Source organism: Cherax quadricarinatus, chromosome 13, assembly GCF_038502225.1.
Source record: "Cherax quadricarinatus isolate ZL_2023a chromosome 13, ASM3850222v1, whole genome shotgun sequence".
Classification (NCBI taxonomy): domain Eukaryota; kingdom Metazoa; phylum Arthropoda; class Malacostraca; order Decapoda; family Parastacidae; genus Cherax; species Cherax quadricarinatus.
The window spans coordinates 14,103,883-14,130,036 of NC_091304.1; the positions used below are offsets into that span (position 1 = coordinate 14,103,883).

The 26,154-nt window shown below is 38.5% G+C and overlaps 1 protein-coding gene across 5 annotated transcripts in view; it reads right to left on the reverse strand.

Moving 5' to 3' along the window:
• Nucleotides 1–9,297: 9,297 nt before the first annotated feature.
• LOC128688602 (deubiquitinase DESI2) overlaps nt 9,298–26,154 on the reverse strand; it is a 43,197-nt gene continuing 26,340 nt past the window's right edge. For all 5 annotated transcript variants that reach the window (XM_053776495.2, XM_053776494.2, XM_053776496.2 and 2 more), the window contains exon 6: nt 9,298–12,596. In XM_053776495.2, coding sequence (XP_053632470.1) covers nt 12,327–12,596 — 270 coding nt within the window. In that variant the 3' untranslated portion in view covers nt 9,298–12,326. The remainder of the gene's footprint in view (nt 12,597–26,154) is intronic.

Here is a 26,154-nt window from a genome sequence, read left to right on the forward strand (position 1 = left end):
TTCAACAATAGTCAGTGCTGACTTCACTAAAATAACTACTTGGGTTACAACTAATGAACTTACACTCAATATTGACAAAACCTTCTATATAATATTTTGGGAACAAAGCAAACGATGTTCTTTTGTAAGATAAAGATAACAATACACCAATTAACAGGCAGGACAAGGGTAAATTCTTGGGAATACACCTAGACTGCAAACTAAAATTCACCACTCATATCCAGAAAATTTCTAACAAAATTTTCAAAACAATGAACATTCTCTCAAATATACACTATTATGTTCACTAAACATCCCTGCTCACCATGTACTACTCTTTCATTTATTCATACTTCACCTATTGGTATCCGTGCATGGGAATCAACAGCTAATCACTTTGAACCTGTTGTTACACAGGAAAAATAAGCCCTCAGAATTATTACTTATTCAGGCTCTAGGCAATAAATACCCCACTTGTTCAAAAGTTTAATTTTACTTAGTCTACACAATATTCACACTTTCCACTGTGTACGCTATGTCTGCAGGACACTCAGTACTAACACTGATGCAGAGCTTAAATTCCACCTGCAGAGCTGCAACAAACTACATAGATGCCATAAAGAACAAGTATCTCTTTGAGATTCCACGTGTATGGCTCAACCTATTCAAAAACTCTATGCAGATGAAAGACCCAAAAATTTGGAAATCACAGCCCGAAAATACCAGTTCTCCATCTGCCAACATATTTACTGTTGTTAAAAAAGACCTATTAAATCTCATATTAATGCTATATTCATTGTTTGCCTGTCTAAATTCTCATGCTTAGATTTCAACAGCCCAATTCAACCACTTCATAATACTGTATGCAGGTCATTGAACCAATGTACTAATTTATTTGTAACTGATCAATTCTTCACTTGCAACTTGTCCATTGCACTTATGATTGTAATGCTATACTAACTTAATTATTCTTCTAGGTCTAAAATTAAGTAGTTAATAAGCTCTCATTATTAGTTTGCCTGAAATGCATTTGCATAATTAGTAGCTTTCTCAAGAACCTTATACTGAATCTAATTATATCAGTATTATAATATAAAACTCAATATGTAGTTATTTTTTAATGTACATATAACTACTGCAGTTATCTGACTCTTTAGAAATAGTTCTAATTTTAATTTTTAAATTAAATTTTATAACTGATAAGATGACAATGTAAGAAAAATGCACTAAGGTTATAGGACACATTATAATTTAAAGTACAACATTAAACCTATGGTAAAGGAAGTTACAACATACCGAGGCGAGTTTTTTTTTTAAGGCAAAATGTGAGTTAAGACATGGGTGGCAGGAGGATGTAAATAAAATTATTGGGGAGGGGTAGGGAGGGGGAATGGGAAGTAATGCTTAATACTATAGAATAAAGCCTCTCCTTACTTAACGATGGAGTTTTGTTCCTAAGACAACGTCATTAAACAAATTCGTCACTAAGTGAGGAGCCTACTATAATGGTAGTGAGTTTGTGTCAACTATCTTTGATACTGTTTTAATGTCACCTTTGCACCATTTATAACATTTCTGGTATATTTTTAAATTTTTATACAGTAGTGTACTGTATATTGAAATAAACAGAATAGAAGAAATCAGGTCTAATATACATTATTTACGTATGGATATTGGTCAGAGCCCGTCATAAGTCCGAGGCATCAGTAAACGAGTACAGTATGTTGCTATGTGAGGAGTGGCTGTATATGAAATTGCTTACTATATGGCCACTGTGGAATATTTTTTTCAAAATGTGAAAATGACATACAGCAGTTTCCCCCATATCAGCAAGGGATACATTCTATGATGTACCGTGGATACCCAAAATCGGGATAGTAGCGAGCCCTATATATGTCATTTTTTGTTCACATACATACCTATGATAAAGTTTAATTGATAAATTATGCATATTTAGTCGAGAATTATCACTTTTTTTTACTGATAGGAAGCGCTCCACAGTTTCTCTTGGGCTTTGAAGAACTGCCACCATCACTGCTTTTGTATTTTGTGACCATTATTAAGCAAAATTAAGGGTTATTTTCAGGCTACGGTAAACTGTGGAAACCAGACCTGTGGATACAGGGGTCCTACTGTGTTCTAAATGGAAGAAAAACATAAATAAATAAATATATATACATGTACATTGTATATATATTTTTTTCAACAAGTCGGCCGTCTCCCACCAAGGCAGGGTGACCCAAAAAAGAAAGAAAATCCCCAAAAATTAAATACTTTCATCATCATTCAACACTTTCACCTCACTCACACATAATCACTGTTTTTGCAGAGGTGTTCAGAATACAACAGCTTAGAAGTATATACGTATAAAGATACACAACATATCCCTCCAAACTGCCAATATCCCAAACCCCTCCTTTAAAGTGCAGGCATTGTACTTCCCATTCCCAGGACTTAAGTCTGGCTATATAAAAATAACCGGTTTTCCTGAATCCCTCCGCTAAATATTACCCTGCTCACACTCCAACAGATCGTCAGGCCCCAAATACCATTCGTCTCCATTCACTCCTATCTAACACGCTCACACACGCTTGCTGGAAGTCCAAGCCCCTCGCCCACAAAACCTCCTTTACCCCCTCCCGCCAACCTTTTCAAGGATGACCCCTACCCCGCCTTCCTTCCCCTACAGATTTATACGCTCTCCATGTCATTCTACTTTGATCCATTCTCTCTAAATGACCAAACCACCTCAACAACCCCTCTTCAGCCCTCTGACTAATACTTTTATTAACTCCACACCTTCTCCTAATTTCCACACTCTGAATTTTCTGCATAATATTTACACCACACATTGCCCTTAAACAGGACATCTCCATTGCCTCCAACCGTCTCCTCGCTGCAGCATTTACAACCCAAGCTTCACACCCATATAAGAGTGTTGGTACCACTATACTTTCATACATTCCCTTCCTTGCCTCCATAGAAAATGTTTTTTGTCTCCACATATACCTCAACACACCATTCGCCTTTTTTCCTTCATCAATTCTACGATTAACCTCATCCTTCATAAATCCATCCGCTGACACAGCAGCTCCAAAATATCTGAAAACATTCACTTCTTCCATATTCCTCCTCTCCAATTTGATGTCCAATTTTTCTTTATTTAAATCATTTGATACCCTCATCACCTTACTCTTTTCTATGTTCACTTTCAACTTTCTACCTTTACACACTCTCCCAAACTCGTCCGCCAACCTTTGCAATTTCTCTCTAGAATCTCTCATAAGCACAGTATCATCAGCAAAAAGTAACCGTGTCAATTCCCATTTTGTATTTGATTCCCCATAATTTAATCCCACTCCTCTCCTGAACACCCTAGCAATTACTTCTTTTACAACCCCACCTATAAATATATTAAACAACCATGGTGACATTACACATCCCTGTCTAAGACCTACTTTTACTGGGAAGTAGTCTCCCTCTCTTCTACACATCCTAACCTGAGCCTCACTATCCTCATAAAAACTCTTTACAGCATTTAGTAACTTACCACCTATTCCATATACGTACTTGCAACACCTGCCACATTGCTCCCCTATCCACTCTATCACAAGCCTTTTCTAAATCCATAAATGCAATAAAAACTTCAGATTGTTGATGAATAAACAAAGATGGATGGGAGGCTTCAACCATGACCTCATATTGAGAGACCTAGAGCACTACCATTTCAGCTACAGTGACTTCTAATAGGGAAGATTCGCAAACAATACTTCTGTGCATGCTTCCATCAGAGGCATCAACTGACAACCAACTGAGCTCCTCCTCACAGCCCAAGAGCTTTAGCAGTAAATCTGTTCTTACCTCCCTCAAAGCCATATAGTCTATGAACTCATTTTAAGTCTTAATAAATAACTGTTAATGAATAAACAGAAAGATAGATGGGAGGCTCAAACCGTGACCCTGTGATTGATAGGCCCAATGCTCTACTGCTTCGGCGAACTTAATGGTAGGGGAACACTAAGCTGTTGAATTTGAGGATTATTTGAGGCCTATTGTAATGCTTAAAACCCACTCAATTCCTATTTTGCTAGCATACCTTTCGTACTGTCCAGTGATCACAAGAGCTGTTCATTCAACTGCCAAAACTAATTTATAGTGCTCAGAAGTCGGTAATTTGGCCATTTTTCCACAATTTTCAACACTTTCCAAAACGTTTATTTTTATTTTAATCAGGGGTAAGCTCTAAAACCGTAGGGGGTTAAATAGCAACTGGGGAATGGAGTTATTCAGGTTCAATCCAAGGAAGGGGAGGATAAGTCTAGTTCCTTGGATCAAGAACCCCTCACTGGCATCAAAGCATTTCCCTTGAGGGGATGACTTAAAACAAAACCTGTAGGCATGCTAGCCACTAAAGTAACCTTCCCTCTATTCACTGATCACATCCCCAGGTCTCTCATAAGAACATAAGAAAGGAGGAGTACTACAGCAGGCCTACTGGCTCATGCTAGATAGGCCTGAAGTATAACCTGAGGGCTCCTATTATTTATACTTGATATGAAACCAAGAGTTCTGTTAGGTATATTGTGCACACTTATGCACTGTTGTCTTAGCTTTTGATTACTGCTAAACAGAATTCATGTTTTTTTGCCTTCGGAATGACTGAGATCCACATTATTCAGTTCATAAATGCCATGGTTCTCTTTTCTCAGGCTTAGAACCTTACAATTGCCACTTCACCAACCACTGCATCAACCTATCCAGATCTTGTAGTGCTCTAGTGTCCTTATCAAAATTAATCTGATGGCCTATTTTAGTGTCATCAGCAAATTTACTTATGTAGTTATGTATTCCTTCATCTATGCCCTTTGTTTTCCAGTTATTATCTATTGTTAAACATTGAAAATCAAAGTTTATCCCTATTTCCCAGCAAACAAGCCAAGAATGCTTTGGTCATCATTTAGGCCATCCCAATAATTAAAGATGACCTAGAAGAAAACCCATAAGACAAGTTGGTATGAGGACCCTCCCTCCTCAAGGAAAATTATCCAAAATTGACCATTTCTTCCTAATTTGATACCAATTTATATTAAAAATAACTTTCACATGTAGATATACATCCTTTAAAAGTTGAGGATGAGTATGGGAATTATGAAGACTGAGAAGAATCCTGAATGCAACATTCTTGCTGTGCAGGTAAACTGTAACTTTAAGAATAGAATTACAGTGGAACCTCAAAAATCGAACGTATCGCATATCGAACGTTTCGAAAATAGGACCATTTTTTCAGACAAATTGTGTCCCTATTATCGAATGCGGCCCTATTTTCGGACCGCCGGGTACGGGACCTGTCTGCTGCCCGCTCTGTCCGCATCCCCGCGCAGGCGCTGTGAGCAGTCTAGCTTTGTTTATGCTTGAGTGAACACTAACCTGCGCTCTCATTCACGCATTTTACGATTATTTCGTTGTGTTTAGTGCTTGTGGGACTGTGAAATAAGCTGCCATGGGCCCAAAGAAACTTGCTAGTGGTACCCCTGTGGTAAAGAAAGTGAGAAACACCATAGATGTGAAGAAGGAAATAATACAGAAGTATGAGAGTGGTGTGAAACTTGTTGAGCTTGCCAGGATGTATGGGAAAAACAAGTCGACTATCGGTTCTATCCTGTCAAAGAAAGAACAAATCAAGGAAGCTGATGTTGCGAAAGGTGTTAATATAGGGAGTGGATGAGGTGCCTTCTTCAAAGATTAAGGAGATTCGTGCCAAGTGGAATGATGTCCAAATGTTTGTGCAGAAGTACCACCCTGAGCAAGCCATCTTTGCAACAAGTTCAGTGACAGAACTGTGGACAGTTATTTTGTGAGACAGGGGTCCAGTGACTCTCAAGCTGGCCCTCTTTTTTTTTTTTTCCCCAACAAGTCGGCCGTCTCCCACCGAGGCAGGGTGACCCAAAAAAGAAAGAAAATCCCCAAAAAGAAAATACTTTCATCATTCAACACTTTCACCACACTCACACATTATCACTGTTTTTGCAGAGGTGCTCAGAATACAACAGTTTAGAAGTATATACATATAAAGATACATAACATATCCCTCCAAACTGATAATATCCCAAACCCCTCCTTTAAAGTGCAGGCATTGTACTTCCCATTTCCAGGACTCAAGTCCGACTATATGAAAATAACCGGTTTCCCTGAATCCCTAGTGGCATTAAAAGACAGAAGGGAAGTAACCTCAGAGAAGGCTTTACCTGAAGTCCTCATGGGGGGGGATTCTCCTTCCAAACACTAACCCCAATTCCCTCTCTCTTCCTCCCTATCTTCCAGATGCCATCACCAATCTCCAATAAAAGTAAAAATGTTATTTTATATGTATTACTATACATAATTAAAAACTATAGTATTTGTTGTATGTAAAACTGCAATTAATCTCTATAATATGTATTTTTTGTGTGAATATTTTTGGGTTTCTGGAACGGATTAATTGTATTTCCATTATTTCTTATGGGAAATATTGCTTCGAATTTCAGACTTTTCGAATTTAGAACTAGCTCCTGGAACGGATTAAGTTTGATTTTTGAGGTTCCACTGTATGCTTGAATCGGTCAAGAAAGGCCTCATTCATCCATGCTGACTGGTTAGACCTCCAAATAATAAGCAAAATACCTTGTCTACCTCTTAAAGCAATAAAGAAACATGAGTTTACAGTTACACTTAAAACACACTGATGCAATACCACACAGAAGAAAGCCAAAATGATCCTTTGCTGCTTTGAATCCGAGTTTAGAAAATTCATGTAATTTCCATTTCAAGAGGGCACTGGAAGGCCAATTACCATTACAAAGGAAAAAAGGGGTGGGAGGAGGAGAGGGTGGCCAACTCTCTATTTCCTCAACCTAGGCCATGTTACAAATTCTTTTACTTACAAGCATTAATTTTAAGCTCCTATTAAGTTTAACTCCTAGCTAAGGTTGTAGATTTAGTCAAATTAAGTTGATAATGGATGTAGTATTAACGTATTCCAAAGTAACATGCATTTTCTTACAGCTGTTAGCCTCAGTTTGGCAGCAGAGGGGCCTATTTAGGGTCAGTCACAATATAGCTACAGGTTGGGAAGGAATAGGCATTCTCTTGTTGTCAGACATGAACAATAATCCCCACGGATTACTAATTACAGGACTTTTGTTCCCACAAGAATGTGGACTGCATAGAGCTTAACCCCAAAGTATGGTGTTAGTCTATTCTTGTAGATACTTAAAAGGACTGAACGTAACTATAGTTTCAGAAGAGTAGGCATGTGACCATTGTACACCTTGGTACATTCAGGTAAGTCTAGTATCTAACTGCCTGGCATTGCACTAGGAATTGTGCAATTATCCAGACACAGCAGGTTGTTCCACAGACTTACATATCAGTTAACTGTGTGGATACATTGTCTACAAGAAAGATTCATACCATCAGTGTATTATGGTCAGATTACACTCATCCTGGCAAGTGTCACACAGTGTACACCTGTATGTTCTTTGTACAGCCTTGCTAAGAAAGTGTACTAACCAAAGGGAATGGCATGTAGAGGCCTGTGTCTTGGAGTGGATACATGGTTGACATTGACCTTAGGATAAGGAAAGAATCAATCTTGAAAGTCTTTCTCAATAACAGGCTCATTTTTCCTCTTGCTGGCTGATGCAAGTTTATAGATGGCATCATCCAATAAACACCTATTTAATCAGCCACTTGCTGTAGCTCATAGCCACCCTCAAAGAATTTTCTCCAATTAGTATGCAGGGAATTTCCTGTAGGCAGCATGTTTAACAAATGCACTTTCACTACTGAATATGCTGCTTATTGTATAATTTATAGTAGAGGAACCAGCCAGCCCTTAACATGCACACTTTGTCAGACTTCATCATCATCACTGTTTTGTAATACATGGCTTTCTCCTTGATCACAAGGAAATTAAGAGGAGCTTCTTTCTTGGTTTTCTGCTTAATCCACTCGGTAATTTTTCTGTTTTATTTAGCTGTTGCAACCTATGTGACATTATCTTCAGGTCACAATCTGGATTACCTTCTTCATATTCCTTTTAACTGTTTGAATCATTGCTTCAAGTCCATAAGCTCATGCCATCTCCATTACATATGCACCACTTATCTAACATCTCAATTTTTTAAGGTACTCACACTTTCATGCTTTTCTTCTTAGCACCTTCAGCATCGCTCTTATTCCTCTTGAATGCAATGGTTACTATCCAGTGACAAGATGGACTGATAAAAAAAATGATTCAAACACACGACTTGAGTACGTATGAGGGAAATAATCATGGAGAACTGGCTGCATGAAAGGTTGTAAAGAGATGAGACCTTTCCCATCAAGACAATGGCCATTCCAGTAGGCTGGCCATGAGGCTGAGGGGAAAGATCCTGAGGAGTGCCATATAATTACCTAAATTTATGCCATGCTGTTCAAATTTTAGTGTGCTATGCAACTTAATGCTCTAATTTCTCAACTGTGTCATGACAAAACTGTGCTGGTTAATTGTGTTCTATTCAAGGGTCCACTGCATATGGGATCGTAACAGCTTGTGCAAAAAAAAAAAAAAAAGTGTGATCTCTAGATTATATAAATGGTACAAGGAGAAAGAAGAACATGCATATACTCTTACGATCATTATTTTAACTATTTTTAAATGATCACTGATGGTAGACACCAGCAAAAGTATGTACAGTAATTAAATACAATTCATCAAATAAATCATAGAACAGAAGTTAGTATCACAGAAAGTATTCCTAAGAGAGAAAACAAGATAGAAAAATGTGGTTCAGTCAAAAACTGTCCAATTTACTTTAAATAGTCTTGTAGAACTTGTCTAAATTAGGATAATTTTATGAACCAAGAGCTAATTTTGCACATATATGCCAGCAAGAGACCCAGTGGTACAAAGGGACAGCCACCAAGCAATTCTTTAGAATAAAGAAACTATCTTTAAACAATTTAATCCATAAAACTATACAAGTCACAAAACAAAATTTAGGCAATCCTAGTGGAAATACTTTTAAGTCCAATGCTTAAAGGAAAGAAGCACTAATATTTTTACAGACAGAGGAAGCTACTAAAACAAATCAAAATAAAAAAAAAAAGCATTTACAATCAATGCATCAGTAGTCACAGACACTTGCCTAATTGATCAGGCCCAATAACCTCTTGCAAACTTACACTAGCTACAAACAAAATTGTAGCAAGCAAAATCATGAATATAATCAGTCATGCATGGTTGACCTAGTTTATAAGGTGGCAAACTTATTTCTAAATAATAAAAGGCATACAGTATAAAAGTAATTTTAATAAAAACAATGTATATTAAAGTGGGTTAGTAAAAAAAGAATATTTATTCCATGAACTTAAAAGACAAGGACTATACACCAAACATAATAACTTCTCCCTGAAAATATTTCAGCTCAATACCTAACTCATGTACACAATGGAAGATTTGTGAAAGTCCTATACCAGATTTAGCTTATCCAATATTATAAATCATTTTAAACATTATTCCCTCACAAACCCACAAATTTTCACACGAAGTATGTAAGCACTTTTCCAAAGCCCCTTAACATTAAAAGTCAACAGTATCCTTGGAGATATGCCATATCAAGAGGCAGATACTATGTTAATTTTTGGTTAAGGCAGCTTGAAAAAGGGTGTATAAAACTTTGGAACTATTTATAGCAATAAAAATGCCTACAATATTAACTCTTACATCACCAACCATTTCATAGCAATTCAAGCAAACATTCCATTCTTCTGGATGGGATTCAAGAATTTAGGTTATTAAAGATGATTATTACAGAAAACTATGAACAACTTTGTATACAGACTTGGCACAAGATTACAGGTATCACCGACAATGGAATTCATGACCTGCAATAAAAGCTCATATTTTCTGTTTAGCTATAGAATATGCAAATTAAAAATATAATTGTTAAATACTGTATTTTACTTGTAAAAGAATACTGTTAACTATTAGTAGTAAACAAAAACAAAAATTCACTAAATTTTACGTACTGTACCTTACATACACCAAGTCTGTACCCGAGAATTCTAACTTCAGCTAAAAACTTTGTAAGTGTATCACCCTGCCTTCCAGTCACTATAGGGTAATGGACGTCAAATAAATTTTATACACTTTATCGCGAGTAATATGCCCAAAATAAGGTTCCAATGGGCCACGTCAGGTTATGCAGGATTGAATACTTTGTATGCTGGGTAAAGATAAAGTACTATTAAAACAAGTACACTGAGTAATAACTGCCAAACTTAAAATTACAATGCCCTAACTTCTGGCAAGAGAAGAAAAAAAAGCTGCACAGACTGTTGGTTTAGTCTAGAAAATGTGACATGATAGATTTTTAAGACAATTTTTGATATATGCAAAATGAGAATAAAATAGCAATGTACGTTTAAGAAATACAGTACTTTGACACTTCTGGCAAAAACTTCTAATGTACTGCATTTCAAAAATAATACAAGTACCCTATCCTTTTTCTTCCTGCTGGTGTTGTACTGTCTAGCTGCAGCACTTCCAAAGGACACTGCACAATAAATTGAGAAAGTTCTAAGCATACTCTATTGGATCTAGAATAATGAAAATATAGAATTGGAATGTCACTTTTGTTTTCCAAAGGTATTTTAGTACCTAAATATTTAGCACATTTTTAAATGTTTATTTGTACTGTGCAGAGTAAGAAAGGATTTCTGTCATAGCATGTGAACATGTGGTGTCACACACACACACACACACACACACACACACACACACAAGGGAGAGCCAAACTCCAGATATGCTGAGGCCCATTTTCAGATTTGTGAATCTGTGAATGGCTGCTTAACTCAACCCTTCTGTATTTCTTTTTTTTATCTGTTGGCAGTGAGACCTGAGAGTGAAATCCAGGGATCATAACATAACAATGTCATCCCCCAAGAAATTAAGCACATTCATTAAATGTCTTTAAGACACAACAAACTACCCTCACTGAGGGATAACCCAAAGGGCACACTATGAACCCAATATATTGAGTTACATAGTTTTAAAATATTAAAAAATGTCTCGATATCACTTAATATATAAAGCACAGCTTTATAAATATATTTATCTTTCATTCCCAGCTTTTTGAGATAGATAGATAGATAAAATATATTATATTTTATCGAAATTACTAAATACAACGATGAAAACCGAAGAGTAGAGACATAATTGTTATAATTTTTATCATTTATCCACTAGTACAAATTTCATATCGTTTGCATGCCTTATGACAGAAATGTATCGTCTATCAAAATTCACGTAAAAATTCTGGATCTTAATTCAAACCTATTTACAAGACTTACTGCTTAATGTGCATTTCCTTTAAATATGTACTACTTTTTTATTTTTGTTTTTTCTAATTTTGCAGGGGTGGCTGAATTTGACAGTAGGAATGGGTGCTAAATAATTTTTTCTAAAAACCTGGGGGACCACACTATTTTGTTCTATCTCAGGAAATATCTTTTACAATATGGTGATTCTGCAATGTCACCTATGCAACAACTTTCAATAACCAAAATAAAAATTTGCTTAATGGTTCTATGCAAATATCAATTCATGTCATTTGCAACAATTAACAGTGCCATTTCATATTTAACAAATGCATACATTTCTAATACAGACCACAAGGATGCAACCTGTTTGTGAATCAACAGGACAATATTTCTTACAAGGTACTGCTCTGGATACTAAATCCACTGAGAAAATAACAAAATTTGGACTGAGATTATGCTTTTAAAGCATATATGCTACATGTAAGATCATTTGGTAGCAGTATCTTTAAACACGTATAGTACAGTACTTGAATTTCAACCCAAATATTATAATACTTTTCAGTGAGGTGTAAATGATATTCTCACTGCAACATGTGTGTGGATGGCCTAAGTATTATGTATCATGACTCTTCTCTCTAACTATTTTATGGCACTAATCTTAAGTTTCTATATAGCTCATAAGAAGAACTAGGACTCAACAGTCTCACATCCTTAATTTTACATTGTAGTCTATGGCCATTGTTGCAGTTACCAATGGCAGGCCATCAGCATTGTAACTGCAGCCAGTCATGCACTATAACTGTAAATTTAACTTCTTTTTATTATCAAAACTATATGTAGCCTTAAAACACAGATAATAACATATCTAAAATAACCTTATAAAACACTCATCAAACTTCCATCCACTTTATACATTTTGTCAAATAACTTTCACTCTACATTCTGTCAAAAACATGAGTAAAACTATGAACAGTCACCATAAACATAGCACACATGACAGGTTACAAAGAGTTACGAGAATGAGATGTGGATCGGTGATTCCTTGGAGTTGCAACAGAGTGGGGAATCCTGTCCCGGGTAGCAGAACTTGGCGAATTGGAAAAGGGAGGGTCCGGAGATGTTGGAGAGTCTGGGGAGGGTCTTTCAATAGATTGCTGGAGTGCTACTGGAGTTAACCACTCCTTAGGGAGACACCGTTGTAGAAATGGGACACATGATGAGACATATGCCAGTCTATTCACCCAAGTGGGGATCTCTCGTCCTACCAGAATCTGTTGAAGAAGTTGCTTTAACCAATTGATGATTTAAAGAAAAGTGCAAAATAAATACAAAACTAATAAAAAGCAATCTACATAATTTGAGTGATATTCAGTATTTTAACCCTTAAGCTGTCAGTTGTCTAGTAATCAGCATCCATGACACTAGTATGCATAATTTATAGCGCCCTCAAATTTGTAGCGAGTGGCAAATTTTGGCCTGGACATGAAAATACTATCAGACCAAGCATCAAGCTCAGTGGCCTAGACGTGAAGAATGGGTTTGTGCAATTGGCGTGAGTAGTATAAAAATAAAATCCTGCTCCAGGCAGTGAATGATGGGAGCAACTAACTGTGAGTTTGGGTTAATCCTTCGAGTGGCCGTCATGCAGATCTACATTACTGAGGTCAGAGTCTCTCACGTTGATCTACGTTTCGAGCAAAGCTCCCTCAGATAAGCTGAGCAGTATATTTTGGCCTAGAAATGAGAATGAGTCTATGCAGCGAGTGTGCACTGGATAAAAAAAATCCTATCCTATGCAGTGCATAAGAAAAGCAACCATGTGTGCCTCATTTAAAATAACAAGTTCAAGGTGTTTTCTAGGCTGGTTTTTATGGTTTTATTGGTGATTGCTTGGTATAATTTAATGGAAGATCTACTACTGAAATTTTGGTCAGTTTCAGACCTGAAAGTTGCTCTATATTGGGCTCAAAGTAGCAGAAATATTCAATTTTTGACAATTTTCCTAAGGACAGGCAAGGCCCCTCTAAACCCCTGTTTGTTAAATGGGTTTTTAATAGAAGTAATTCAATTATTGGGATGCTGTAAACCATGACCAATCATTCCTGGTTATATTTTATTTTTCAAGAAAGAGTAAGTCTTCAATTTTTTGTTTGATTATGAATTAAAAATGAAAGGTAAGTGTAGTAGGTGGTTATTACTGAACAGGAATTATATTAGTGCTTGGAATGTCTGTTATTTATTTTTAAGACTTTTTAAACTAATTTTTTTAATTCTGTGTAAAATCGATCAGGTTATGGACTTGTGCACCTTATAGGGTAGTTCTAACAGTTGAATGGGCGATTTCTTGTGCTCAATTAATAGAACTGAAGGTATACTAGCAAAATAGTTAAGAATTTGGCCGAATGTAGCAACAGAACTGTCTTAAAATAGGACTAAGTGGGTGAAATCACTGGTGTAAACTGCACCCAAACCACTAAATTTGCACCTGCAAAATTCCATTAGTTTTCCATCAATTTTGTACTTTTGGTGTCATTACCTCCAGAAAAAAAAAATTCACTTCCATCTCATTAATTTTTTTTTTTTTAAATGTGGACACAGAGCAATATTAATTTTGAAGGTTTGGACAGTGAAAGGGTTAAAATAATGACTTGGTGGCTTTTGTGGTACAGTGGACCCCAGCCTTACGAACGCATCGCGTTACGTTAAATCCACCATACGAAGCATTTGAACGCAAAAATTTTGCCTCGCCTCACGATAAAAAACTCGCCTTACATGATTCGTCCGGGACGCGTCCCACATGTGGCCTCAGCGCCAGTGTTTACAAGCCAGCCAGTGCGGTCGCATCTACGCATACATACGGTACATTTCACATTATCCCAGTGTTTTTAGTGCTTGTAACTGCAAAATAAGTCACCATGGACCCCAAGAAAGCTTCTAGTGCCATCCCTGTGGTAAAAAAGGGCGAGAATTAGTATGGAATTGATAAAAGAGATTAAGGAAATGTGTGCAAAGTGGGTTGAACTGCAAAAATTTATAGATGAAAATCACTCTGACACAGCTACTGCAAGCCGTGTTGGCAACCTGTACAATGACAATGTCATGGCCCATTTTAGGAAAGTCTTAAAGGAACGGGAGGTACAGAGCTCTATGGACAGATTTTTTGTGCAACAGAGGTCCAGTGACTCAAGCTGGTCCTAGTGGCATTAAAAGATGAAGGGAAGTAACCCCAGAAAAGGACTTTCTACCTCAAGTCCTAATGGAAGGGGATTCTCCTTTTAAACAACTTCCACACACTCCCCTCCTCCCATCCCATCAATCATCACCAGATCTTCAATAAAGGTAAGTGTCATGTATTCTATTCTTAGTAGAGTAGTAATTGTGCATGTCTTCTTCAGTTTGTGTGTATTAAAATTAATATTTCATGTGGTAAAAAATTTTTTTTTTTCATACTTTGGGGTGTCAGGAACAGATTACTTTGATTTCCATTATTTCTCATGGGGAAAATTAATTCAGCTAATGATAATTTTGGCTTACGATGAGCTCTCAGGAACGGATTAATATCGTAAGGCGGGGGTCCACTGTATAATTCTGGAGTGTTTGGCGCTTTTATTCAACAAATGTATGAAAGAGGGGAAGGTACCAAAGAACTGGTAGAAAGCATGTATAATTTCTTTGTATAAAGGAAAGGGAGAGAAAAAAAAATTATAGGGGAATAAGAATGTTGAGTGTAAGATGGAAAGCAGGATCGCAAATGAACAAGGATGCTTTAGAAAGGGTAGTGGATGTGTAGACCAAGTGTTTACCTTGAAGCACATACTTGAACAATATTTGGATGAAGGTAAAGAAGTTTTTGTCACTTCCATGGATTTAGAAGTCATATATGATAGGCTCCATGAGGAAGTGGAAGAGAATTCTTCCTCCGTAAGCCATGCATGTTGTAAGAGGTGACTAAAATGCTGGGAGCAAGGGGCTAGTAACAACTTCTATATAAATTACTAAATTTAAAAAAAAAAAAAAAAAAAATTGGGTCACTCTACCTTGGTGGGATACAGCAGATTCGTTGAAAAAGAAAAAAAGTATGATAGGGTGGATAGGAGAGCAATGTGGCAGATGTGGTAAGTTACTACATGCTGTCAAGAGCTGCTAGGATAGTTAGGCTCAGGTTAGGATATGTAAGAGGGAGATTATTTTCCAGTAAAAGTAGACCTTAGACAGGGATGTGTGATGTTATCATGGTTGTTTATAGATGGGGATGTAAAAGAAGTGAATACTTGGGTGTTGGGGAGAGGTGTGCAATTAAAACATGCAGAATCTAATACAAAATGGGAGTAGCCACAGTTAATTTTTGCTTATGACACTGTGCTTTTGGGAAATTCTGAAGAGAATTTGCAAAGGTCAGTGGACGAATTTGGGAGGCTATATAAAGGAAGGAAATTACAAGCGAACATAGGAAAGAGCAAGATGATGAGAGTAACAAAGTAGTTAGGAAATGAAAGATTGGATAACAGATTGGAAGGAAGGATTATGGAGGAAATGAAAGCATTCAGATATTTGGGAATAGACTTACTGGTGGCTGGGTATATGAAAGATGAGGTGAGCCATAGAACTGATGAAGGAAAAAAAAAGGGTAGGTGGCACAATGAGACATCTGTGGACACAAAAAAGTTATCCATGGAAGCAAAGAGGGGAATGTATAAGTGTAGTCGTACCAACACTTATATGGGTGTGAAGCATGGGTTGTGAATGTTGCAGCGAGGAGATGGCTGGAGGAAGTGTATGAGGGAAATGTGTGGTGTAAATATTATGCAGAGAATTCACAGCTTGGAGATTAGGTGGTGTGGAGTTACTAAAAGTATTATCCACAGGACTGCAGAGGGATTGTTGAGGTGGTTTGGACATTTTGAGGAAATGAAGCAAACTAAGATGACTTGGAGGGTGTATATACAGTAGAACCTCGTTTTTTTGGCCGTAATCCATTCCAGAAGTTCGGCCTAAATTCGAAGCAATACTTCCCATAAGAATTAATGTAAATACAATTAATCCATTCCAGGCACCCAAAAATATTTTTTAAAGATTAATTATAGTTTCACATACACAAAACAATGAGAACCAAATAAATAAATAAACATTTAAATCACTATTACATACCTTCATTGAGGACTCTTGTTGGCTTATGACTTATGGAGAGAGGGAGGACTGATTGTTTAGAAAGGGAATCCCCCTCCATAAGGACTTCAGGTGTCAAAGCCCTCTCTGGGGTTATTTCCCTCCCTGCATGTGTGCTACACTCCCTGCCTGCCTGCTACACTTCCTCCCTCCATGCTACACTCCCTGCTTGCCTGCTACACTCCCTGCTTGCCTGCCTGCTCCGCTCCCTCCCTCCCTGCTACACTCCCTGCCCATGGTGGCTTATTTCACAGTCACACTTAATAAAAAAAAAAAACACCAAAAAGAATGGATTTTAAGGAAATGTTTGGATGAATGCATGGAGTACATTCTCACTCGCCGACAGACAAAGGGAGACTGACTCACCTACACGTGGCGTCCTGGGATGACGAGTCTAATACGGCCGATATACGAGGCAATGGCCGAAATGCGGAGCAAAATTTTTGCCGAAAAACTGGTCTAAATACGAATCAGCCAATAAACACAGCAGCCAAAAAACAAGGTTCCACTGTATCTGTAGTGGAGGAAAGGCAGGGTAGGAGTCTCCCTAGGAAAGGTTAGAGGAGAATAAATGAGGTTGTGTGTGTGAGGGGATTGGACAACCAGCAGGTGCATGTGAGCATGTTAGATAGGACTGGAGGTAAACACTTTTTGGAACTTGAGCTGTTGGAGTGTAAGCAGGTGTAATTCAGGGAGACCAGTTAGCCAGCCAGACTTGTGTTCTGAAGGTGGGAAGTACATTGCCTACACTCTGAAGGAGGTGGGGATAACTGTTGTTTGGAATGGCATCTGAACTGTAGTATCAACATGCCTCTCGCAAGACTGATAATGAATGATGGTGAAAGTGTTTCTTTTTAGGATACCCTACATCAGTGGGAGATGGTCGGTTTAAAAAAAAAAAAAAAAAAAAAGGCCATATCTTTGTGCCAATAGACCAGAAGAGAGACTAATGATATGGAGAAGATATTAGTCAGTTTAAGGCCAGAAGTGATCTGCAATAGTCCTCAAAGTGGCAGAAATGTTCGATTTCCTGGGAAACAGTAAGGGCCTACCTCCCAGTTTTGAGTTTTGACTGGGGCTGCATTATTATCGGAATACAGTGGACCCCCGCATAACGATGGCATCACATAGCGATTATTTCGCATACCGCTTACTTTAATTGCAAAAATTTTGCCTCACATACCGCTTAAAAACCCGCTTACCGATTTTCTTCCGAGACGCGCTCACATGTTCCGCCGGTGGCATTGTTTACCAGCCAGCCTCCGCGGTAACATCCAAGCATACAATCGGAATATTTCGTATTATTACAGTGTTTTCGGTGCTGTTTCTGGAAAATAAGTGACCATGGGCCCCAAGAAAGCTTCTAGTGCCAACCCTGTGGTAAAAAGGGTGAGAATTAGTATGGAAATTAAGAAAGATTTTGAAGGGTTTGGGGCTAACCCTGAGAAGCCTATGCCAGTTGTGGAATCCATTGTGCCTACTTCAAAAATTAAGGAAATGTGTGCACAGTGGGTTGAACTGCAAACCTTTATGGATGAAAATCACCCTGACACAGCTGTTGCAAGCCGTGCTGGTGACTATTTCAATGACAATGTTGTGGCCCATTTTAGACAAATCGTAAAGGAACGGGAGGTACAGAGCTCTATGGACAGATTTGTTGTGCGACAGAGGTCCAGTGACTCTCAAGCTGGTCCTAGTGGCATTAAAAGAAGAAGGGAAGTAACCCCGGAAAAGGACTTGCTACCTCAAGTCCTAATGGAAGGGGATTCCCCTTCTAAACAGTAAGAAGATAATGCTCTCCCCTCCTCCCATCCCATCAATCATCACCAGATCTTCAATAAAAGTAAGTGTCATGTAAGTGTGCATGCCTTTTTCAGTTTGTGTGTATTAAAATTAACATTTCATGTGGTAAAAAATTTTTTTTTTCATACTTTTGGGTGTCTTGCACGGATTAATTTTATTTCCATTATTTCTTATGGGGAAAATTCATTCACATAACGATTATTTCGCATAACAATTACCCCTCTTGCACGGATTAAAATCGTTAACCGGGGGTCCACTGTAGTCTATACCATGATCAAGCATTCTTGGTTGTGGTTTGTTATTAGAGTAATAGGGGAAAAAATCTATTGCGTGTGACAATGGATTCAAAATGGAAGGTAACGTTATATAGAGGCCTGGGGACACGATTAATGAACAGGGGGAGGGTTGCTTTAGTGGCTGGAATGCCTAGGGTGTTTTTCTTACTCCATTTTTAAATAGCAATTTATTGAAAATAGTAGTAAAAAATTGACCAAATTTTCAGCTTCTGGGCACTTAATAGGGTAGGTCTGATAGTTGAATGGGCAGTTTTTTTAGCAAGCAATAATATGAAAAGCATGCTAATAAAATAGCCAGGCATTGGGATTAAGCAAAGGAATTAGCCTAGAATAGGCCTCAAAGTGGGCAAAATTGCTATTAAGGTGCTTCCCGCTCTCCAACTTAGCATCCATGTAATTCCGTAAATATTACATCAATTTCTGCATTTTTAGCATCATTACCTTTAGAAAAATGATTCCCTACCCTTTTAGAACAAAATTTCTTATCAAACTTTAAGACACAGGTGCTCTCAATCTGGGTGGTGTGGACAGTTTAAGGGTTACTAACAGCCTGCATAATAAATTTTATATTACTGTCTGGTCTCAGACCGGGCCACAGGCGTGTTGACCTCCGAAACCCTCTCCAGGTATTTTTTTTTTATTCTATTTTTTCAAAGAAAATTTAAAGAAATGAAGGCAGAAATACCAATATATTGAATTTAAAATAATGCACATAGTGAAGTGTTTCAAACTGCTGATATATCTTTTATAATTTATTCTCATCATACAGTTCAAAAAATTTAACATCAAGGGCAATTATTATAATCAAGAAGAAGCACTAAGCTGCAAGGGTTATACAATGCAGCAGGGCAGGGAAGGATGCAGGGGAAATGGGTGGCAAGAGGGAGAGGGATGATTATTAGGGTATGGAGTGCAGCATGGCAGTGGATAGTGCAGGGGTAGAGGGTAGCAAGAGATTAAGGTAGAAAGGACAGAGGAGAGTACTAGAGGAATCATCATTAGAGTAAATCAGCTGCTGTCAAAAAGTCAATGAGAGAGTCTGGATTAAAGGAGGGTCCATCAGCAAAAAGGAAAAGTAAAGAAAGGGCAGCAGAGCGGAGATGACGTTGGAGGTAAATTCTGCGTGCTCATTCCAACAGAATGTGGCTAACGGATACTAAAACGTGACAATTCTCAAAGAGAGGAACAGGGCACCTCTCTATGAGATACCTGTGAGTAAGATGAGCATAGCCGATGCGAAGACAGGAGAGGATCTTGAAATGGAGTTCAAAGTGGCAGAAATGTTCAATTTTTGCAGATGTTCAAGAGTAAATAAATGACGTCATTGTCCAATAAATGTCCAACTAGCCATTCTAATACGCAATCACAAGTGGGTTGGCATTATTTATACATATTACAATATTGCAGTAGTCTGCATAACAGTAAATCTTCTATTTTTTGTGAATAAAAATTCAAAATAGAAAGCAAGAGTATTATAACAGGAGCCTGGAAACGTGACTGATGAACAGAGAAAATGTTACTTTAGTGCCAAGAATGTTTGCATTATTTATTCTAGACCCTATTTTGAAATTGACATTTTTTTAATTTGCATGAAATTGGCCAAATTGCCAATTTCTGACCACTTTACTGGGTAGTTGAAATAGGTAAATGAGCGGTTTCTTGTACTCAATCGATAGAACAAATGGATTTCTAAAGAAATAGCTACGAGTTTAGTGGACTGGAACAATGGAATTGGCCGAAAATAGGCCACAAAGTGGGCAAAATCGCCGATGCGTAAATGTCGTTGAGGTCGCTAACTTCGTGAGAGAATAATTCCGTAAATTTTCCATCAAATTTCGTACTTTTGGTGTCATTATCATCAAGAAAAGATTCTCTATCATTCCATTTTTTTTTTCAAATATTTTGCAACATCAGGAGACACTTCAGGATTTGAGGTTGCAACAGTCAAATTGTTAAGAATAGGGAGGTTTTTGAAGGACTAATCGTTCTAAAATATCATCGCCGCAAGACAAAAAAAATCACTCTGTACAATGGTACATAGTAAGACCACAGTACCATTGCAAGAATTAAGAGCAGCGTGCTTACGAATGGTGACTGGTACGTCATCAATGGAAGTGATGCAGGAGAGAGCGTGAGCTTGCTCTGAATTCTGTATGGATACGACATGCGCACCACTTCGAAGAGCATGGAAAGATGTATTTTGGCCAACATACCTTAAAAAAGTTTTACCAATTCCATGATCAGACAGTAATCTGTTTGACATGTCATTTGTAAAGAAAAGAATTTTGTCCACTGCGCACTCATTACCCCGGTACACAAAGGTAGCGAGTGTCATATAGGTCGTTTTTGAGCCATCATCGACAAATTGTCATCAGTAGGTTGTCTTGGACGTTTAGGAGTAGTACCACAAGTGGTCTGACCCAAGGGAGGCGGGCGATCCAAAAACTGTCGCACTGTATTCAGGGAAGCTGGATGAATCATGAAAGGCGTGCTAGAAGTAGCGACATGGACAAATGAGTGACTCCACAGCACCTGAAGCAGGTGATGAAGTGTCACCAGCAGAAGATACAGGAGTATGAGAAGAGTCGAGAGAATGGACTGAAAATGAAGCTGGGTCAGAACAGGGTGTTGGATCAGATAAGGGTCTGGGAGGAGGAAGGGTTTCATCAGGTGAAGACTCCATAATAACGTAGATTCTTCCATAATATCCCCTTTCTTGTTATTTTTAGAAAAAAGAAAGAATGAAAGAAGAAAAAAAAAGAGGGACAGCAAAGGGACAGTCACTAGGAGGAACGGAAGGGCCGGAAATTCACCCCATCAACCAAGAGGGCCTCAAGCCCACAGGCAGTGAAGATGCAGTGTGGAACCCATGCCATACCCTACCCTCCACGCCAGTAAACCAGCGCTCCGGGACAGCAGCCTCACATCTACCGAGCCACCTCAGCGGACAAAAGAAAGGGCGATCGGAAACCCGCCACAAAGCATACCTCCTTCGCCTGCCACCTCCCATAACCAACAGGCAGCTTCTGGAGATACACCCATTATCTGAAGGGAACCCCGCTCACTTCTCGTAAATCCGGGAAGGGAGCAAGACACCTTCAGACAATTCAGATTCCACGGCAAACCACACCACCCCCGAGGGACCCCACAGAGTGGGATGAACCCTGGCACACTCCCCCCTGCCTAGAAACCGTAATGCCCGAGGGGAGGACCCCAGATACTACAAATAGGACGGGAAACTACGGGAGGGCGGGGAGAGGGGAGGAAAGGGGGGAAAAAAAGGGGGGGGCATGGGGAGGGTGGGGTGGGGTAGGGAAGGGAGGATGGGGGGGGGTAATTAGGTTCAGTCGGAGGAAGAAGACCAAGAGGTCCGATTCCTCTGACCGATAGCCTCTTTACCATGGCAAGGAGCCCCCCTTGAAGAGGACATCAAGGGAAAGATTATTTTAAATTCTTGATGAGAAAAAATAAGAAATATTAAGAGCTGAAAGAGCACTGAAGATGTTAATTTCATTCTCACCTAGACACATCAATGTCTAAAAATTATTGCATGATTGTAAATGTACGCATCATTGACATGAAGTAAAATACATGCAAAACTAATGTAATCAAGTGCTAAACCCAAAAGGGTAATACAGCACTGCAGGGAGGGATGTGCAAGAGGAGACATGCAAAGGGTAGGAGGGCATGTGCAAGGGTAGGGGCTAGTGGGGGCAGGGGAGAGTGCAACAGCTAAAAAGATAGTCTACATCAAAGGTGGGCTTTTCAATGAGGTCAGTGTATGATGGGATGGCAGAGATGTCACAAGTGAATGCTGAATATCCATTAATAGACAGGGCACTATTAAGATGTGGTGAACTGACACTCCTCGCAGAGCAGTGCTGGGCATTTTTCCATGAAGTGAGTGAGCCCTTTGTGGTCGATACATAAGCGGAAGAATGCAATCTCCCAAACACAACAGCAGTGGTAAGATAGCCAGAATCCTAAATGTGGTTTGACAAAAAAACACTGTTGTGGTCCAACGCAGACCAACATTGTTGCCAGTGGTTAAGAAGCCCCTCAAAACTAGTCCAAGAAAAGAATATCCCCTGTAAGAAACTGGTCATGAACAGCTGACCAAGTGGCTGAGTCTGCTTGTTTACTGCCCCAAACATTGGCACTTTCAGGGACCCATGAAAAGAAGTCTGTGTTTAACAGAAATATTGGATAACCAGATTTGTATCTGAAGGATGATGGGATAAGGAAGTCAGATTTCTGTAATGCACTGCAGGAATCCAAAATAACTATGAACCAACACTGTATATGATATTAGTGAAAACTGCATACAACTTAGCTGCTTAAACACTGGATGATTCTAGTAAATGACCATGGGTTGATTTTTCAGGAAAGACTGCTGCATGCCCAACACCATCAGTGTACACTGCAACAGCATCAAATGAGAATGGAAATATTCAATAAAGAGCGAGTGTTAAATTACAGCAGGCAAGTGAGCTTTCACACAAGAAAATAGGGAGGAGCAAACATTAATCATTAGGATTCCCAAGGCAGGAGGAAAAAAAATAAAATGAAGGGTGAATATAAAGGGGAGGTTAATTAAGGAAGCCAACAGAGCAAATGTAAAGAGAAAATAGGTACATGAAGTTTGCCAAAGCACCCAAAATAATGGAGGCAATGAGTATTTGCCCAATCCCAAAAAGAATGGGCATTCATCTTTGCATAAAGTATCTTGACTTCGGAAAGATCAAAAAGCTCTGCATTACCTATGATGATGAATAGGATCAAGTTTAGAAAGAATAGCAGAGAAGGCCAAAGAATATAGTTGGTCACAGTTTTAGATAAGATTAAAGCAGAATGAAGGCAAAGAAAGGTTCATCTATCAGCCCCCAAGTAAGATGGGCTAGAGATTTTAGGAGGTTCAGGCAATGATAACAAGCAAAAGCAGCTTTCAGGACATTCAGCAATGAAACAGAAGACCTGAGAAATTTTACTGTATGCTGTTCAGGGATACAGGAACCCAAACAGTATAAAATGGTATGAGGGACAATAGAGCATTTTGTGAAAAGAATCTGAATATGTTTTAGCATCCCACCAGGAAGCACGATCAACGTCACCCTGGAGAAAGGCTGCTACGAGGTGACAATCAGCATCTGTACAAATTATAGCAAAATCATCAATGTAAAGAGATACTTAAATATTAGAGGGGAGAACAGATGCAAGGACATTTATAGCAAGCGGGAAGAGTGGTAGTGATAAGATTGCAGCCTTGAGTGATGCCTTCACCCTGAATGAAGTCAGGGGGGTAAAAAAGCTATTATTTAACTGGACACACAAGTGCTTCTCCAACAAGAAATCTCTGAGGAAGAGGCAAATTGCCTCTGAGGCCCAAGGAATTGGCTTGAACCAAGATGTTTTAACACTAGGTGGTGTCATAAGAGTTTTCAAGAAAAAAAATTGCAATAACAGTGGTCATTAGTGAAAGCATTGCAAACATTGGTACCCAAGTGGATTAAAGGGTTGATGATAGCATGGCCCCTATGAAAACCAAATTGATGAGGGAAGACAACTGAGGTTGCAAGCACTATACTAAATATTTAACTACACATTCTAATAATTTTCAAACTGCACTAATAATAACAATGGATTTAACAGTTAAAAAGCAAGAAGGGAGTTACTACAAAGGAAGGTGGAAATATTGGGAAGATGGAGGAAATATTTTGAGCTGTTAAATAGTGATCAAGAGAGGGAGGCAGTATTTCAGGTACTGGCCAGGGAGGTATAACAGATGGTGATATAGTTTTGGAGTGGTTGATGCATATGTTTAATAAATGTTTAAAAAGGGGGAAAGTACCTAGGGATTAGCAGAGACAGTGCAGAGTTCCTTTGTATAAAGAAAAAGAAGATACAAGAGAGCAAGAATTATTGGGAAGTAAGCCTGTTGACTATACCAGGTAAAGTGTATGGTAGAGTTATTACTGAAGGAATTAAGGGTATGACAGCATGATTACAGATAAACAAGGTTTTAGGAAGGGTAGGGGATGTGTAGACCAAGTGTTTACACTGGAGTATATAAGTATACAACATTTAGATAAAGGTAAGGAAGTTTTCATTGCATTAGAAAAGGCATATGATAGGATGGATAGGGAAGAAATGTGGCAGATGTTGCAAGTGTATGAAATAGATTGTAGGTTACTGAATCCTGTTAAATGTTTATGAAGATAGTGAGGCTCAGGTTAGGGTATGTAGGAGAGAAATTACTTTCCAGTAAAAGTAGGAATTACCTAGGTAGCAGGCTGGTAGACAGCAACCGCCAAGGGAGGTACAACCATCCCGCCAAGCGAGTGGAATTGTTTTACATGATGGTAGGACTGCTGCTGTTTTTTTTTCTGCCTCATACACATGCAAGATTTCAGGTAAGTCTTGGTACTTCTGCTTACATTTAGGTCACACTACACATGAATATACAAGCACATTTACACACAACCCTCTGGGTTTTCTTGTATTTTCTTGCTAGTTCTTGTTCTTATTTATTTCCTCTTATCTCCATGGGGAAGTGGAACAGAATTCTTCTTCCATAAGCCATGCGTGTCATAAGAGGCAACTAACATGCTGGAAGCAAGGGGCTAGTAACCCCTTCTCCTGTATACATTACTGAAGTTGAAAAGAGAAACTTTAGTTTTTCTTTTTAGGTCACCCTACCTCGGTGGGATATGGCCAGTTTGATGAAAAAAAAAAATAGGAATTAGACAGGGATGCATGATGTCACCATAGTTGCTTTACATACTGTATTTATAAATGGGGTTGTACAAGAAGTGAATGCTAGAATACTGGGGAGATGTGTGGGATCAAATGATTAAGAATCTAATACGAAATGGGAGCTGTCACAGTTGCTTTTTGCCAATGACACAGTTCTTTTGGGAGATTCTGAAGAGAAGGTGCAAAGATTGGTGGAGGAATTTTGAAGAGAGCAGAGAAAAAAGCAAGGTGATGAGATTAACCAAAAAAATTACCTAATAAAAGACTGGATATATCAGAGTTGAAGAAGGGTGTATAGAAGAAGTCAATATGTTCAGATATTTGGGAGTGGACTTGTTAGTAGATGGGTCTATGAAAGATGAGGTGACCCATAAAACTGATGAGAAAAACGTGAGTGGTGCACTGAGGCATCTGTGGCGACAAAGAATGTTCTCCATGGAGGCAAATAAATGGGAATATATCAGAATACAGTGATACCAACACTCTTATACAAGTGTGAAGCATGGGCTTCAAATGTTGAAGCGAGGAGGTGGATGGAGGCAGTGGAGATGTCGTGCCTGAGGGCAATGTATGGTGTGAATATTATGTTGAGAAATTGTCATTTGGAGATTAAGAGGTGTAGAGTTACTAAAAGTATTTAAAGATTTTCAATTTGACCTCAATAATCCAAAGAGCTGTAGAAAGATTACTGAGGTAGTTTGGACATTTAAAGGATGGAGCAAAACAGGATGACTTGGAGGGCATATAAATCTGTAGTGGAGAGAAACAGGGGTAGTTGTCAAACCTAGGAAAGGTTGGAGGGGATAAATGA